We start from the raw sequence: 17,176 nt of genomic DNA, 5'->3' as shown, positions 1-17,176 counted from the left end.
ATATCGTTTACAATTATTTTTATTATCACTGTCAATTTTTACGTATTAATTTGTTACTAAATATTTGACGTTTCCATGTTAAATTTGGCATAAGTGTTTCTTCAACAAATGTTAGTTCATTGTTTCCATTAACCAACAAAATAGAATGAGTTCGTGTACAATATCCATCAGTTGATACAAAGATTGAGCTGAGTTCCTTATACCTTTTTGAACAACGTTTTTGCAATTCAGGATCTGGCAAATATCTGGAAATTAAAAGAATAATGTGTTAATAACAACACAAACTATAATTGTTTAAAAAATTATGCATACCTTTCTTTTGATTTCAAAAATTTCAGAAGTTCTTCAATCAGAGTCATTTGTCTTGACACCTTAATATCCTTAACAATATTTTTGAAAATTTCTTTCCCTGCTTCAACTTTTTTATATGGAATATCAAGACCACTATTACCAAAACCTAAGATATTGTCTTGACTTGAATTAGGTCCTGTTGAATTATGAGAACTGCTTAGATACTTAACATCTGCATTCCTAAATGAATTAAGATATATATTAAAATTTTAATTAATTTGTATATTAATTAAAGAAAATGTATATTATTAAAATATATATATAAATTTATACAAATATATATATTTTTAATTATATAATATATTTTATATATTAAGTATATATATATATTATACTTTGATTACTAAGATTTTTTTGATTATAAAAATATTATAAATTTATTCACATACTGTAAATCTATTAAAACCAAAATAAAAGGATTATATATTTGATTTTCATTATTCTTCTTGTATAATTTGTCTAAATATGAAACTGCAGAATCATTTGATGTAACAAAATTAGGCACTAAAAATCCTCGTCCTTCTTTTGGTATATTAGTTGAACTTGCTTCATCAGATAAATTTAAAACAACACCAGCTTTTCCTGTTAATGACATTGCTAGCCAAGTTCCACCTTCTTTTCCAGGCTCCATATCAGTACCTAATAAAATATAAATTATAATGATTTCTAATTTGGAATTAATTATTCAATAATATATTAAGATAAACATTTTATACAATATATACATATATATTACTATATATATAAATTTAGCATGTAATTAATTTCAAATGTACATAGCTTTAACTTACCTCCTAAACATAATGGATGGTGTTCCCAATAATGAGCTGGTGATGCTGGACGTTTAAAATCTTCATCTCGGTTTGAGACCAAAATCAATCGATATGACTCAGAATCAGCATCAGGATTACGATAAATAAATAAAATACACATTGTTGTAACAAATACTTAAACACTACAGAGCAATATCTGCTTATATCACAGGCTTTTGTTTTATACCTCTTTTATTGTATGTCATTGATAAGATTAAACACTTTTCAATCATAAATTAAGATAACATTCTGTTCATTGATAATTGAAGATAAGCTAGTAAGCTAGTAAGACATCAACATACATTTACATGAAGCATGTAAATTGAAATTATATTTTACAATTTATAAATGTAATTTTTCGAAATAAAAGGTAAAATTATGAAAAAGGTAAAATAATACTCATAATTTTAATTATATTTATATACAGTTTTGCCTCTAAATAAACAACACACTCGGGTCCGGTTAATTGCCTTATTAAGAGTCAAATATGCTATTCTGCTTGATTTTCTTCTTGAATAGGACAAAGAACACGAAAAACGAGCGAGAGGCTTGACATAGCGGCAAATCAGAAAGTGATTGGCCGAGTAACATATAAGACGTCAAGATCGCTAATATTAAAGTGAGAAAGCATTATATATATTGTATTCATCTTTTACTAAACGCTGTCATTGTTCATTAGACCACAAAAATTTATGGCTTCTCGCTTTCACAAACCTCTTACTCCTTCACCGATCTCTCATTCTGTCGACAAGTTCAAATAAAGAAGAGGGGATAGCGGATTACTTATTTCGAGTCAGAAACTAGTTGCTTATTTCGAACAAAAACTATATTATGTAATAATAATTTCTGTCTATAATGTATGTCTATTTTATAACATTGATAAAACCGAAAAATGTTTATTAATATTACCTATCAGTAACTCTGATGTCAGTTTACAAAATAAAATATTTTATTATATAACTACATAGATTTTATTGATCACCATTTATGTTACTTTGCATTTTGTTTCTTAATAGTTACTATAGTATATAAATAAAAACAATCAAATAAATAATACAATTTATTTTATATTATATTATATTTTTAAAAAGAATTTTAGATTCAGATCCGTTAACAGTAATAATAATTAATGTTACTGATTTTTTGAGCAAAAAGAAAAAAAGTAAATATGTCTTATGTAGAACATGGACCTCGAATTTTTTTAGCTAGTAAACATAACTCAGGAACACCTTTGATGTATGGTGACTATGTTTTACCGAAGAAACGTTTAGAAGGTCGATTAAAATTATATGATTCTTGTTCAGATATCAGAGCATGGAGTCCAAATTCTTTAGAAAATTCACGTTACTTTCGTGAACTTAATGAACATGACTCATCAGTATGTATTCAATTAAACAAAATATTCATATCAAAGAAAAACATTCTCACTATGTATTTTCTTGCAGATGGGAAAGATAATACCATTTAATGTAATTATTGATAATATTATTCAACTCAATCCGAAAGCACAAAATGAACTTCAGATAGTTAAAAAAGAACTTAAAAAATATAAAACTCTTAAACTTACCACTAAACAAGAAGAACAGTTACAAAACTTAGTAAGTTTTTAAACAATTTACTTTGTATATTACTTTTTTATATAATAACTTAAAATTAAAGTTAAAAGTAACTTAATAATGTCATATTATTTTTTAGGATAACATTTTAAAAATAAAAGAACCACCACAGAAAAACAATTATACAACTGGAGTTCTAAAAGGTGCATTTTTCAATATCAGTAAATCAGGTCCTATAATTCAGTCAAATTTGTTGTCAATCCATACACCTTGTAAAAGAAATTCACAGTCTAACACAAGAAATGTATCAGCTATAACAAACCAATATAATCAATTATATTCTTATTCTTTAACTATGTTTGATCCATCTTTGAAAAATTATAATCTAATACCATCATGTAGGTCTACTGTAAGATCACTTCCTTCTACAGGTAAAATGATACCAAAAAGTATTTAAAAATTTTTTATTTTCTAAATTTTTATTTGTATCTTAATTTTGTAGATTACAATAAAAAGACATCATCTTGGATAGAATATATTGATGTAGCTGTACAAGTAGTATCATTATATCATAATCAATCTATTAGTACTATAATTAAAATTATTTAAATAAATGTAATATTTACTTACAGGTAAACACAGAAACACATGATATAGAAATACAAATTGACGATCAAGTTGATAAATATCTAAACAAAATTATAACAATATCTGTATGAAAATAATTGTGCTTTTTGTCATTTAAACAATATATTTTTATATAAATATTATTCTATCTAGGCAATGTCACAAACATCATTCACATCAAAATTCAGTAATGAAGATAACAGCGCAGATCAAGACAAAGATAGTTCACAAACAAATAATCACAAAGAACAAAGTTTTGAGTGTGATGCTTCTTGCAGTAATAGTTCACAAGATATTGAAAGTCTAACAGAGTTTGACACTGAGATGGGAACAGAATCTAATTTTGATTTACATAATAGCGTTCATAAAGGGATTATCATCCAGAAAGATTCTGAAATTATTGTTTTGAAAAATGAACTCTGCGTATGATATATCAACTTAATAATTTATACAGTTATATTATAATTTATACAATTGTATTTAATTTCTAGGTAAGAGATGCAGAGTTAGAAGAATTACATGATATGAATAAACATTTGGAGGTTTTACTAAAAGAAAAAGAAAGTTGCATATACACTCAACAAGGAAATCTCAAAGCAAGTATATAAAATACAATTTTGTAGAATAATACTAAAGTGTGTCGTATGACAAAATTGAAGTCAATTAATACCTAATAGTAGTAGTAGTTCATTTTCAGTCTCCTGGTCAAAAGGGATTTGGTTTCCCTGTTTCCTTGTGTTCTCACTTATTCATTTACACACACATCCATTCACTCAAACAATTTTATTTTACTCTTATTTTACTATCACATATTTACTTTCTATCATCTATTTAATTATTAATTATTATTATATATCTATTTTCTGTTACCTATCGCACAAATCTTTATCTACTTACCTCTTCACTCTTTTCTTTTTTTTTCTTTCCCAATTTCCTAACCAAGTTGACAAGCCTTTTCCTCTTTTGTTGGCTATCTCTCCTATACCAAACCTGTTTTCTAATTCCACTCTTTTTTCATGTGCTCTAGATTTCCATATTTGTCCCCACAAAGGTTACATTTCTTTCTTTCACTCTCTTACCAATAGATATTCCACCTCTCCATCAATCCGCATCTCTCTAGTGCCAGTAATAATACTTGATAATAATTATGCAGATGTTACATGAAAAATTATATAAATTGGATCATGAACGTAATTGCGAAGTAGAGGATTTGAAAAAGAAGGTAATATGTTTATATATTATTTTATATATTATCTTTATATTATTCCACTTTGAAAATTCTATCTTCTTTTCTTTTTCTAGCTCTATAGTTATAAATATTTAATGGAACAACTCAAACAAGATTTAAATGAGAAATGTGAAAGTTGTTATTTATATTCTGAAGAAATTGAAAAACTTCAATTGTATGTCAAAGAAGCAACAACATTACGATTAGAAAAAGAGTTACTCTTAGTTAGTTATCACACATATCTAATATCAAGGATCAATTTTCAAATACAAAATTATATATGCTTACTGTATTGCAGAAAAAGATACAAGAAATGGAACAACTAGTAGAAAAAGCAGAAAAATATAATATAATGCTAGATCAATTAAAGAATGTCTTAGAAGAAAGAGACGAACTTAAAAAACAAAATTATGAACAGAATTGTATTTTAACAAATCAAGAAGAAAAGCTAAATCAACTGTTAAAAGTGATCAAAGAACTGTCTATTCCATATAATGAACAAGTACACTATTTTTATTATATTCATTAAATATTTTATTCACACATAATTATATACATTTACACGATTATGAATAATTATAATGTCAATTACGTTAGATGGAGACAAAGAACACGTTAGAAGTTTTAAAAACTGAAATTCAGGATAAAGATATTAAAATTACTCAATATAAAAAGCAATTGGTTTCTATGAAACAAGAAATTAGTGATTTTTTCAATAAGTTAAAATATGTCCTAAATAATTTGGAGGAGCTTAATGACGTTTGTGAAGAAATTTGTAATTGTTCAAAATGTAGCTTGGATATTGGTGAAGAAGCAAATAATATACTGTATACTATAAACATCATTATATCAAGATTTCAAAGTTATAAAATAGAAAGTCAAAATCTCTTACAACAAATTGGAGATCTAAAGCATTATATAGAAAATGATAAACTAGAAACTTTCTCTGATCAAAATTTAAAATATATGATTTGTGAAAAACTTTCTTGTTACTCTGAAGTGGATTCAAAAAATACAAGTAATGCTGTCATTTAAAACATACATAATAATATATAGTGGATTATATACTTATATATATATATAAGTCACATATCACACATTTTCTATATTATAAGTGAAATCAATATTTATATAATATATTATGTATAATTATACATACGTATATATATGTAAATATTTTGTATATGTAGTTGAAGACAGTGTAGTTGCATTCAATGTAAAGCAAGATATGACTAATTCAAATGAAACAGAATTTGACGATATTTCTAACGCAACTAATAATAAAAATTTATTAAGTGAAATAGCAAATAATTTAGATTCTTGTGGACTTCAAAAGGTAATACATTTCATTGACCCAATCTTTTACTTAAAAAAATAATAACATTATAATATTTTAATTTAATTTTAATTTAACATTATAATTTTATTTTAATGTCATATTATAATTTGTTGAAAACAAATAACAACATTTAATAGGAATATCACAATTATACCATTAAATTAAGTAGAAAAGATGTCATAGATAACATAGAAAAGGAAATCATTGAATATTTTACACATTTTTTAATTAAGTTACGTTCTCTTACACAAAAGTTACAAATATATGTAGAAATCGAACGCCCTGTCATGATTAAACAAACTTATTATTTTTATGAAATTCTGAAAGATACACAATCAGCTATCAATGTTTCTCAAGGTAATTTAAACTTTTGGTTTGCGTTTTTACACATGTATATGTATATCAGCATATTAATTTTTTTGGTAGATATAACTTTGAAGAAACAACTAATTTTTAAATTATATAATCAGCATAAAAAAGAAAATAAGAAATATGATTCTTGCATTAAACAGCTTCCTAATGATCTATTACACGTACAAAATAAGATAAATGAATTTATTGAAAACATTTTGTATCAGTTATTAAATGAAATATTACACACAGAGGAAACATATTTATATGATGAAAAAATTAATAAAGCGATCGAAATACATTTGAAATCTTGTATCAATAAAATAAATACAGCTCTACAAGGTAATTTTTAAATGTTTAAATTCCATTGTATTATAATTTCAGTTATATTTTATGTATAAAATTATATATTTGTAGTATTTTAATTATTTACTAATAGCAGTATTTCTAAATGATTAATTCCTTCCACGATTATAATAAATATTAGCTATATGTACAGTATTGCTTTTTTACATGAAAAATTATTTTAAGGTGCTGGAGATCAACACATACAGATAACTGAAACAATAGAAGAACAACAGAAGGAATTAAAAAGAAAAAATTTAGAAATAGCTCAATTGAAAGAAGTAGTGCAACAGCAAAGAGAAGAAGGTATTGGTTTAAATGAAGAAAATATAAAAATTAAAGAACAGTTATCAAAAATAACTACAACGCTTAATAAAAAGGATGATCATGTATTGAAGTTAGAACAACAACTTGAGATACTTAAAAGTGAATTATTTATATATGATAAAGATTGTAATGCATTAGAAAAAGAAAACAAGAATTTAGAAAATATAACAAATAGATTATCAGAAGAATGCCGAGAGAGTAAGAAACAATTAATAATAAAAACTGAACAAATTAAAAATTTATCAGAGCAAGTTCGTGAACTTCTTGAAACTAAAAACCTAAAGACTACTTTAGAAAATAAGATTAAAGAAATAGAGAAAAGGTAATGCTTCTATTTGTTTTATAAAAGAAAAAATATTTTTTATAATATTAATTATTATTTTATATTATCTTTTAATTACTAACATCTTTTGCAGATTGAGTGATTTACAATTTGAGAATTATGAATTAAAAAAGAATATTATTCAATCCAATATGATCATTTCCACAAAAGAAGAAGCTATAACTACCTTGAAAAATAAAATTGATGCAAGTAATAATATTTTGTCACAAAAAATTGGTGAATACAAAAATGCAATGGAACAAAAACATTATGAAATCATAAAATTGGAAGATGAAAATATGTTATTAAATGAAAAGCTGAAAGATGTTGAACATAAACTTATAGAAATGAATCTAATAATTGTATCTCTAACTGAACAAAATGATAAAATTAATATCATATATATAATGCAAGAGGATCTTGCAAAATTGGATAAATATGAAAAAAAATTAAAAGTTGAACTCAGTAATTTAAGAACACAACTTATAAATAATCAAAGTAGTAACAAAAAACTTGATAATAGCTTAGACATATATCTACGTGAAAATGAAATATTAGAAAAAAATGTGGAATATTGGAGAAATGAAAACTCTGAATTATTAATTAGACTGCATAATGAAGTAATGGAAGAAAATCTAAAAAGCAAATTGTATACTCTTTCCAATCAAATATGTGAAAGACTCTTAAATCTTCAAAATCTATCTAATTTAGAAAAAGATTCATCGAATAGTAAATTTATTAAAAAATTACATGATCAGTACATAGTTAGTAGTTTTCGAGATATGTTTTATTTCTTATTAACTATGTATTAATACATCTATTTTATTTTTAGATTCATCAAGATGAAATAATAGAGTTAACTGTAAATAATAGAATAACAAATGTCAAATTAGAATATAAAGATCAAAAACGAGAAGCAAAAGAAACTGAAATAGAAAAAATCGATGTACAATTGTCGAATAACGTAAATATAAAAGAAGTGTCTGAAAATAATTGTATAACATTTGAGCGATCCAATTCTCCAAATAATTTATTGATGAGGTATAAGATGGAACATACGAAAAGTGAACATAATGAAAACCAAAATGCAATAATGAATAGAGATTGTGAAATAAAACATCCTAAAGAAATTATTAAACATTTAGTACAAGAAAATGCTGAGCTTCGTGCTATCCTTAAAGTAGCTATTACTTAATATTATTATAGCAAGTATATTATTTCTATTACTACATTATGCTCAACTATTTTATATTAGATGATACTTTTACTTTAATACTTTTACAATGTTACATAGTCTCAGATAGAAGAATATCAAGACAAAATAATATTAATGAAAAAGAACTATGACAGTAGTTTAAATGCAGTTTGTGAAAGGCACAAAGCAAACGTTGAAATTTTGCAAAAACAATTTGAAGATGACATGAAGAGTGAAAAAGTGTTTGACTCAGAAAATTGGTTATTAGTATGTAACTGCACATTCATGTAATGAAACATTTAATTGAGGATAATTACATGCTTTTAGTCATTGAATATGAAAGAATTAATGGAACTACATGAACAGATAACTGTAATTATAAACAACAGCTCTGATGTAATTCATATGGAAAACGAAACTCAATGTTTCTATGATAATGCTCAACAGGAATTTTATGCAACACTAAATGAAGTGGAGAAAAAATTCCAAATTCTACCCACAAATGTACATGAAGAAGGTAATACAAATAATATTTAAAATACGTAATAAATAATGTAGCTCCATTGATATATTCATTTTAATTTAAAGAATCAATGTACAAAAGAATAATATCATCAATTTCGAAAGAAAGAAATTCATACATACAAAATCAATGGCAATTTATGCCATTTTTAGGTGATACTCAAAAGTATCAAACTTTACAAACACAAGATTATAAATCAAATTTGGGACATAACTTTGGGTAAATTGTTAAATATATCACCCTGCATTAAATACCATTAAACTGTACCATAAAAATTATGTTATAGGTACCACAATGGCGAAGAAAAATCTCCAGAATTAGAAAACAAATCTAAGAAAGACAAACAAATTGAAAAAGATTTCATTGTATATTTATTTTTTTAGATTTGTGTTTTTTTTTAGTTATATTTATTTTATTCTAATACATACTTTTATTTTCAGTTTGATCAACAAAGATGGAATTTTATTAATCAGTGTAGTGCATACCATAAATTGAGCAATATATATGAATATATTACAACATTTCCTACGAATTAATATTATTGAAGTCTTTCAAGATAAATTTCTTTAATTTAAAAAAAAAATATTCGTTCTTTTACTTAAATAATAAATTTGTAAAGATTTTTTATAAGATGTTTATTCTGAATTTTAACATTGTAATTACTTCCTTACTGTAATTTATTATCTTATAAATTACATTATCATTAATTAATGATGTACATTTAAGCTAAACACGTAACAAACATATAAATACATATAAAACTAAACGTTTAACATTCAAATGAGAAGTAATTGCAATAAATTTTTATAAAAAATATAAAATCTCATTATTTGTAATAAAAATTTGATTTATATAGAACAAATGATTTAAAAAGTACATTGTATATTTTTATAAATAAATATATTTTTTAATTTTGAAATTAAATTATATGTAAAGAATATTTAAATACTGCAATAAAGATTTATTCTTTGAAGGACACGTTACAAACATATAAAAACAATAAAAATATACATTTAATATAATATTATTAAACTTACATATTTTTCTAATATTTATTAACATACAGATATTAAAAAATTTATATTGCTACTCATATTTTACATTTTGTAACTTCTATATTTTTCTTTGTTATACAGAAGTTACTTTGGATTTCGAATTAATACGTAATAAATTAACAATTTTATCACAATTTGTTACAAAGTCAAAGGCACTGTTATATGTCAAAATTTCGTTTTCTAGTTCTTTAAGTTTTGTTATACCATTTTTATGAATTTTTAAGTTTTTCTTTTTATATCTAACTGCTGTGATCATTTTATCTAAAGTATAATGCAGCCATAAAATATTTGTATAGGGTTCAAATGCTTGCCAATTGTTCCTAAAATAATGTGCAAACAATAAATACGCAATTTAATAAGTGAATAATGAAAATTAATTAAATTAATTAAATTAATGGAAATTAATATATTTAAAAACTTACTTAACTTTATCCCTCATCAAACGATATATTTCAAATTGATATTCGCCCTGAGCTGTAAACAGTGTAGGATCTGATGCAAGGTCATTAAATACACTACATCCTTGATACTTGACTCTTGAAAGGGTGAAATCTATAATAGACACCTAAAACATTCAATATGTTTTTCAATTTAATTTAAAAAGAGAAATCCCACAATTAGCTAGAATTGAAAATGGTCTTCTGTGTATACCTTCACACCTTTACTAATTAGTTCAATGTTTTTTTGCCCAATCTTATAATGTACATAATCTTCATTTGTCGATGATATTAATATATTTCCCCAATGTAAGTCTCTATGTTCAAATTCAATAGCCTTTTCTGCAACTGCTAATGCTAATGCAGCCTATTAAGAAATATTAAATATAACTATTCAGGTTGATGAAAAACTAAATGTAAGTTGACTTGCTAGTTTAATTATCATATGAGATTAGTTATATATATTTAAAAATGAAAAAAGGACACAATAATTAGTATATGACAATGAAACTTAGAAATTAATGTTAATATACTTAAAATTCTTATAATATTATGCACATTATAATAACAACCTGTATAAACAAAATATGAGCTTCTTCTGCAGTATTAAATACAAACGCTTCTAAATCTTGACCTCCATGTCCAAGTTCCAGAACAATGTATAATTGATCATCATTAAACATTGATGGACAATCATTATCAGAATGTTTCTCTTCATCATAGATATTCCACAATTCTATAAGTCTTTTTGGATATTTTCCTTTTATACATTTAATATCTTTTACTTCCACAAATCCATCAGTATTGTACCTGGTGTTGAATCTTAAATTATGTAATTCCCTAAAATTATCTTTATTAAAAGATTGGTATCATAATGAATTTTAATATTCATTATAACTAACAAATTGCGATTATAATTACATTGCAATTACAATTTCTGATAATATCTCATGAAATTTCTTTTGTGGTTCTCCATTTACACAATCACTACCTTCTATAGGAATAATCTTTATAACAGATTTTTTATTTTCTTGTTCATAAAGAAAAACTTCACCATATACACCTTCTCCAATTTTTCGACAGTGTTCCAGGTATCTAAACAAATTATTATATTACTATTCTCTAAAAATTTCATTATATATACATATACTTACGAATCAGAAAAGTATGTTGTAAATGGTATATAATCTTTTTGTAAACATCTCTGTAAAATAACTTCTCTAGCTGTTGAAACTACATGTTCTTCAATAACTTGGATATCACTGTCATTATTTTGAATGTTACATATAGAAGATTTTTGAGGATCTGTATGCGGATATATGTATATAATGATAAAAACTTTATTAAAAATTAAATTTAATGATATGACTTACTATTTAATAATGTAAATCTCTGACTCTTAACAGGAACAATACCATAAACTTCAAGAAATGATGCATCTTCAATAGATTTCACTGTTTTATGAATTGGAACTACACGAACTGATATCCTTTTTGAAACACGTGTGAGATTGGTGGAATCACAAGTTTTACCTTTGTTATTAATCAATTCATATTCTGATTTATTAATTACCTCATTAGTTGTTCGTAATTTTGTATTACTATCATTCTTTTTTATGCAGCTTTGTATAATTCCTACATATATGACAAATTAAATTAATATCATTATAATATATATTTAGAAAATTGTTATTTATATTACACTTTTAAGACCTACCCATTTACAACATATTTACAAAATAATGAATATTTTGTTCATATTTTAAATAGAAAAGCATTTTTAGAATGAAAACTTATTTTAAAGTAATGGATACTTAAAAAATAAAAAATATATAAAAAGTATAAAATATGAAATAAACCATGTATATTATATCATAAAAAACATAAAATATTAATATTTCAGGTTAATGAATTTTACAGTAATATTTTGTTTTGTCAAATAAAGACACAACATTCAAATGTTTGCATGATCACATATGTATTACATTAAATTTTCTCTGTTAACATTACAACAAAATCAATATAATGTATAATCTATTAAATTAAAAAGTTTTAGTTACAAAATGTATAAAAAATGTCTTTTAAATCATTGTATAATTACCTTGTGTTTGCATATTTAAAATATCCTGAACACTATATCTCCATTTTTTACCTTTGCCAACAGATAATTTATCCAGATTAAATTCAGTTTGTAAATTGTGCAAAATTGACAAAGATCTTGTCCAAGATTTGCCTGGTTTTAAATAAACAGGTTTTCCAACTACTCTATGAGCATTATTAGTACATTCCTCCGTTATATTTTCTAGAACTGATAATTCCTTTTGTGATAATATCATTTCTCTTTCAGTGTTCGTTTTTTCTAAATGTATCTGTTTTTTCTTCAATTCTGTACTAGTATCACAATCTTCTGCAATACTAACTAAATCAAGATCCCATTTAGTATATTTTTTTCTTTTTGTAACTCTAATGGAATCTTGCAATTGCTTCAAAACTACATGAGATTCACCACATTTTCTACTACTGTTTACAGAAGAATGTTTTATACTTAATACACTGTCTCTGCTTGACAAAATTTTTCCGTCTACATTTGTTATATCATTGCTTTTATCATCAGATGATGAATCTGATTTTGTCAATTTAATCGGGACTGAAGTTGCATGTAATTCTTCCTGTGACTTATTGAATGTTACTTTTTCATCAGAACTTATATTTGCAGATGTTTTATTTAATTTAACAAAATCAGAGTGCCTCTCATTATTTAATACAGTACTTTTTTCATTTATCACTAAATTATTAATAGACATTTTTACTATATCATTCACTCCAATATCATTACCTAATGGAGTTTGAATACTTCCATTGGTATCATCAAATAAAGAACGTGACATATTTGCATCATTAGAGAATCTTAAGATATGTTTGTCTATTTTTACATTTGAAGTTTTATATTCTTCTGTTAATGCTGATTTATTTGATATATTATTTTTTTCAATTCTATTTCTTAGAACATTTTGAACTGAATCTCTTTTTGTTAAAAATTCTTTCTGATCACAATTCTCACTATAACTAAGTTTAATCAATGAATCTATATCTTTTTTATCTATATTTTCAAATTGATCGAAATTATACTTACTAAAGTTAGATGTGTTTGCTAAATAACTAGATGACTTATGTTCATCTTTATATTTTTTGATTATATTTGTTCCTTTACACAAATCATCACTTAGTTCAGATTTTAATAAAATTTCATTACTTTCATTAAATGAGATATTGCTTGACAACATTGTGGAATCCTTCAATTTTTCAAAATATTTAACTGGAATTGGTGATAAAGATATTAAATGAGCATTTGATCTAACAGGTCTACCATTAGGTGTACTACTAAATACATTTTCTTTTTTTTTTCTAAAATCAAGTGGTGCTATGTATGGATTTGTTCCTAATTGTTCTAGTTTAATAGTACAATGTTTTATTTTTGCTTCATCATGTTTTAAATTATCAATACTGATTTCACTAATTGAATGTTGGTCTAATAATTGATCATTTTCTTTTAGTAAATTACTTTCTCTTGTATGCAACTTACTATTCCATTTTGATACAGCAGATCTGTCTAAATTAATAAAACATGGTTTTATCTCCACATTGTTACAAGATTTATCACTGTGTATATTACAAGCTTTTTCGCTGTTTTTTACAAAATATTTTTTATTATAATTTTTTTTAGATTGTTTGATATATGAATATTTAAATAGCATTTTACTGTTATTTTTTGTTTTACGTAATTTATATTTTTTATGAGATACATCTTCTTGTACCTATTCAATAATATACGGATATTTATTACTAATACTTTTAATATGTGTATATATTAATTTATAATGTAATTTTAATGTAAATTCAACATTATGTAGATATACTTTATAATATCAAACCTACTTTAGATTCTCCATTATTTTTGAACACAGATACATTTTTCTTAGATATTGTTTTCTTTGTAATATGCACTTTTATCTTTCTGTGTGTTGATTTAGAAACTGGTTTTGTGTTAAAACTTAATGTTTTATACAATGAAGATTGGTGATCGTTTATTTCAGATCTACTATCTGAACTAGTTAGTAGTATTGTATCATTATGTGCCTTTGGCATAGGTGGTAGAATTCTATTAAATAAACAATTCTATTAATAATTGTAATACAATAAAGCAATAACAAAATTTCGTACCTTGCATTTTTAATTAGTTTATCAAATGTTGTCTCAAAAGGATCATTATACGTAGAATCATTATCAACATTTTTCTCTTCAATTATATTTGAATTATCATTTAATAAAACAGGACTTCTGCTCTTCATATTATCTAAAGACGAAATAACCATTTTTGGTACTGGAACTACAGCTTCTTTAAATTTTTTTCTTTCATACGTTCGAATACATTTGTTGACTCGCTGATTCATTTTGAACACCTTTTTATAATTTATTTATTTCTACGTAAAATCAGTTTCTCTTTTTTCGTTTAAAAAGCACAGAAATTTCACATTTCTATAATAAAAATATATCAGATGATATTACCTACTAAGCAATATCATATATTCCGAAAGATTTAACATCCCAAAATCAAAGTAAATAAAATAGTAAAGTGAAATGAAAACCAAATCTTTTTATGTTTTATTATAGTACAGAAAGCGCGTTTTTTAAAATTAAAGATGGTGTATCAATGTTATGGCACTAACAGAGAAGAAGCGAGAGTGCTCACGCTTATAATCCTGCTTGTTTCCGGATTAGTGCTGCACCATGCGGTCAAGTGCTGAGATTAAATAAAGCTAGCATGTGCAAGAACCTATAAATTAGAGATCTGTCCTGTTTGGTTGCAGTTTAGCATATACAAGAACCTATGTATTTAAGCTTAAAGTTAGGGATCTGCCCTGTTTTTACTACAATTAGCATTGACAAGAATCTATTGACAAAATCGTGCAATAGTGAAACTAATTGTATATTGCCTAACAAAGAGAAATTAATTGTTTATTATATCTCCTTTAGAGAAACGATAATGAATCAGTGGAATGATGCAATTAATAGCATCAGATGCAAATAATTTTAATATTTTTCCATACACCATTTAGATTTAACATTAATCCTCAGTACTTGACATGTCAATTGTACTAGCGTGAATATCTTTTCATCGTCGCATGGAACCACATATTCTTTTTCCTTAGTACATACGATGGTGTTTGCTGAGACGGTCTTGCATATGAGGTCATATATTTTTACTGATGAGAAATCAAACATAAGAAAATTTGAGTTTTGAGTTAAAGATCTCAACTTATCGTGGGTCTTTAAATATTTGTCAATCGCTTCGATTCTCAGTCCCTCGTTCTCTTTCACTTGCATTGTTTTTTTCTACGATAGGTACGATAAATTTAAGATCTTCAGTTTCGAGAAATAGAATTGTTTCTATATCTCCATTATTGCAACACTTGGGTCCCGATTCTTATGCAATTATCGATTTGTAGAAACAAATAAGAACGTTTAATAAAGAAAAATTAAAAAAAAAAACATCACAGAGTATGGTGTTGAACGCGTTGACAATGTCCAACGAGACCGCCAATGTCACCTCGCTCCGGGAAACCATAACCCCCGACACGGCTCGCACACGATTTACCACGTCCACCGTCGAGCGGCCCCGTTGAAAGCCGTCCTGGCTTTTGTTACGACCGGCACTCTTTTAAATCCGATAGACTAATGACAGAGATAAAGATGTGGCGGCACTCGGCGACAATATATGTCGCCGAAGTGCGTAATTTGCCATCAATATCCCAACGGCCCTTCTGCCGAATGTTCGAGAAAAAAGCGTGCGTAGCAACGGTCGCGGTCGTCTAACAAACGCGAGAATAGGGGGGATATTGAGGGATGACAAAGAAAAAAAGAAATAGATCCCATCGAAAGTCAAATTGTAAGAGTTTCAGTCTTGGAAACTCACGGCTGGAGTTCAGAACCAGATCGCAATTAGTGTAAACTAAATGTTCAAAAATAAATTTTCTTTTTTATTTTTTATATTTTATTTTTTCTTTTTAACTTCGATTTCCTTTTATTATTTTACATGTCACTAGCCTTGGATGGTTCCGACACGGTTAATAGATGTTAGATTGGTACATGAATATCGGATAATGTTACTGTAGGGAATTAAAATACTAAAGGATAGGACGGTAATGACGATATAGTGGACTTAATGGACTGATATTATGACTACCTTGGCAATGAAAATGAATACGAGAATGGAAGAACGACTTTATGACGATATCGGCTATGCCCCCGGACTATTTCAACTTATAAACTATATGGATAGAACGACTGCGAGAAATAAAGTTACGCCTCAGGGGGTTCCGGAGCACCAGGTTCCGTCGGTGTTGCGCGGGTGGTGCCTCCCCAGGCTTGCTCTGACGGTCATCTAGAAACTGAGCGAGGAACGAGGAGAGGATGGTCGGTCCCAGGGCCGCCTCTCTTTCGGTAAGTGCAACCGGGGACCAATTAAAAGTATTGGAGGGGGATGGTGTCGATAGGACTTCTACAGGGAGGCCGAGGTGAAGAGCGCCCTTAAGAAAACGACAGCAGTGAGGAAGACCAGAGCCGGGCATATTCTAATTGAGCTCACCAGTAAAATAACGGCGGACGAGGTCGCTGACAGCCTCAAGAAAGCTATGTGACAGGGTACGGA

General features: G+C 26.2%; 4 protein-coding genes across 15 annotated transcripts; 2 read left to right on the top strand and 2 right to left on the bottom strand.

Moving 5' to 3' along the window:
- Position 1: 1 nt before the first annotated feature.
- Positions 2-1,877, bottom strand: LOC122568087 (transport and Golgi organization 2 homolog). The gene is made up of 4 exons (XM_043727438.1): positions 1,143-1,877; positions 741-990; positions 313-531; positions 2-245 (listed from the first exon to the last, which is right to left on the bottom strand). Exons 1-4 carry the CDS (start codon positions 1,282-1,284, stop codon positions 32-34), a joined length of 825 nt encoding a protein of 274 aa, XP_043583373.1. The 5' UTR covers positions 1,285-1,877; the 3' UTR covers positions 2-31.
- LOC122568085 (spindle pole body component 110-like) lies at positions 1,674-5,737 on the top strand. Of its 11 annotated transcripts, XM_043727435.1 has the most exons (13): positions 1,887-2,020; positions 2,345-2,399; positions 2,468-2,541; positions 2,609-2,761; positions 2,859-3,150; positions 3,222-3,274; positions 3,352-3,432; positions 3,500-3,769; positions 3,838-3,942; positions 4,500-4,568; positions 4,649-4,798; positions 4,873-5,076; positions 5,172-5,737. In XM_043727435.1, exons 4-13 carry the CDS (start codon positions 2,609-2,611, stop codon positions 5,607-5,609), a joined length of 1,815 nt encoding a protein of 604 aa, XP_043583370.1. In that variant the 5' UTR covers positions 1,887-2,020; positions 2,345-2,399; positions 2,468-2,541; the 3' UTR covers positions 5,610-5,737. The 11 variants fall into 11 exon arrangements, with proteins under 11 accessions (XP_043583372.1, XP_043583368.1, XP_043583367.1 ...); XM_043727437.1 differs by lacking the exons at positions 1,887-2,020; positions 2,345-2,399 and adding an exon at positions 1,674-1,782; XM_043727433.1 differs by lacking the exon at positions 1,887-2,020 and adding an exon at positions 1,697-1,782 and having other exon boundaries at positions 2,369-2,541.
- LOC122568088 (spindle assembly checkpoint component MAD1-like) lies at positions 5,581-9,807 on the top strand. The gene is made up of 11 exons (XM_043727439.1): positions 5,581-5,910; positions 6,051-6,270; positions 6,340-6,606; positions 6,796-7,258; positions 7,353-8,022; positions 8,091-8,438; positions 8,553-8,720; positions 8,781-8,970; positions 9,042-9,195; positions 9,263-9,341; positions 9,417-9,807. The coding sequence occupies exons 1-11, from the start codon at positions 5,716-5,718 to the stop codon at positions 9,510-9,512; spliced, it is 2,850 nt and encodes a 949-aa protein (XP_043583374.1). The 5' UTR covers positions 5,581-5,715; the 3' UTR covers positions 9,513-9,807.
- A 241-nt stretch (positions 9,808-10,048) lies between these two features.
- On the bottom strand, positions 10,049-15,175 carry LOC122568084. Of its 2 annotated transcripts, XM_043727425.1 has the most exons (11): positions 14,689-15,175; positions 14,404-14,626; positions 14,051-14,282; positions 12,569-13,783; positions 11,842-12,102; positions 11,623-11,773; positions 11,390-11,563; positions 11,041-11,308; positions 10,683-10,835; positions 10,454-10,596; positions 10,049-10,351 (listed from the first exon to the last, which is right to left on the bottom strand). In XM_043727425.1, exons 1-11 carry the CDS (start codon positions 14,916-14,918, stop codon positions 10,105-10,107), a joined length of 3,297 nt encoding a protein of 1,098 aa, XP_043583360.1. In that variant the 5' UTR covers positions 14,919-15,175; the 3' UTR covers positions 10,049-10,104. The 2 variants fall into 2 exon arrangements, with proteins under 2 accessions (XP_043583360.1, XP_043583359.1); XM_043727424.1 differs by having other exon boundaries at positions 12,569-14,282.
- Between the last annotated feature and the right edge of the window lie 2,001 nt (positions 15,176-17,176).

The sequence above is a fragment of the Bombus pyrosoma genome, linkage group LG6 (genome assembly GCF_014825855.1).
Source record: "Bombus pyrosoma isolate SC7728 linkage group LG6, ASM1482585v1, whole genome shotgun sequence".
Lineage (NCBI taxonomy): Eukaryota > Metazoa > Arthropoda > Insecta > Hymenoptera > Apidae > Bombus > Bombus pyrosoma.
This window is presented reverse-complemented; position numbering and strand designations above follow the sequence as displayed.

What these genes read in the sequence shown, in the direction of transcription:
- LOC122568087 (XM_043727438.1), bottom strand. Translation starts at nt 1,284, where the DNA reads ATGTGTATTTTATTTATTTATCGTAATCCTGATGCTGATTCTGAGTCA. An exon ending in CCATCCATTATGTTTAGGAG is followed by an intron (nt 991 to 1,142) that starts GTAAGTTAAAGC and finishes ATATTTTATTAG; the next exon opens with GTACTGATATGGAGCCTGGA. An exon ending in TTGGTTTTAATAGATTTACA is followed by an intron (nt 532 to 740) that starts GTATGTGAATAA and finishes TAATTCATTTAG; the next exon opens with GAATGCAGATGTTAAGTATC.
- LOC122568085 (XM_043727426.1), top strand. Translation starts at nt 2,332, where the DNA reads ATGTCTTATGTAGAACATGGACCTCGAATTTTTTTAGCTAGTAAACAT. An exon ending in AAGAACAGTTACAAAACTTA is followed by an intron (nt 2,762 to 2,858) that starts GTAAGTTTTTAA and finishes ATTATTTTTTAG; the next exon opens with GATAACATTTTAAAAATAAA. An exon ending in CTCAACAAGGAAATCTCAAA is followed by an intron (nt 3,943 to 4,499) that starts GCAAGTATATAA and finishes ATAATTATGCAG; the next exon opens with ATGTTACATGAAAAATTATA.
- LOC122568088 (XM_043727439.1), top strand. Translation starts at nt 5,716, where the DNA reads ATGTATAATTATACATACGTATATATATGTAAATATTTTGTATATGTA. An exon ending in AGCTATCAATGTTTCTCAAG is followed by an intron (nt 6,271 to 6,339) that starts GTAATTTAAACT and finishes TTTTTTTGGTAG; the next exon opens with ATATAACTTTGAAGAAACAA. An exon ending in AGCTTCGTGCTATCCTTAAA is followed by an intron (nt 8,439 to 8,552) that starts GTAGCTATTACT and finishes AATGTTACATAG; the next exon opens with TCTCAGATAGAAGAATATCA.
- LOC122568084 (XM_043727424.1), bottom strand. Translation starts at nt 14,918, where the DNA reads ATGAATCAGCGAGTCAACAAATGTATTCGAACGTATGAAAGAAAAAAA. An exon ending in CTCATATTTTGTTTATACAG is followed by an intron (nt 10,836 to 11,040) that starts GTTGTTATTATA and finishes ATTTCTTAATAG; the next exon opens with GCTGCATTAGCATTAGCAGT. An exon ending in TAATTAGTAAAGGTGTGAAG is followed by an intron (nt 10,597 to 10,682) that starts GTATACACAGAA and finishes TGAATGTTTTAG; the next exon opens with GTGTCTATTATAGATTTCAC.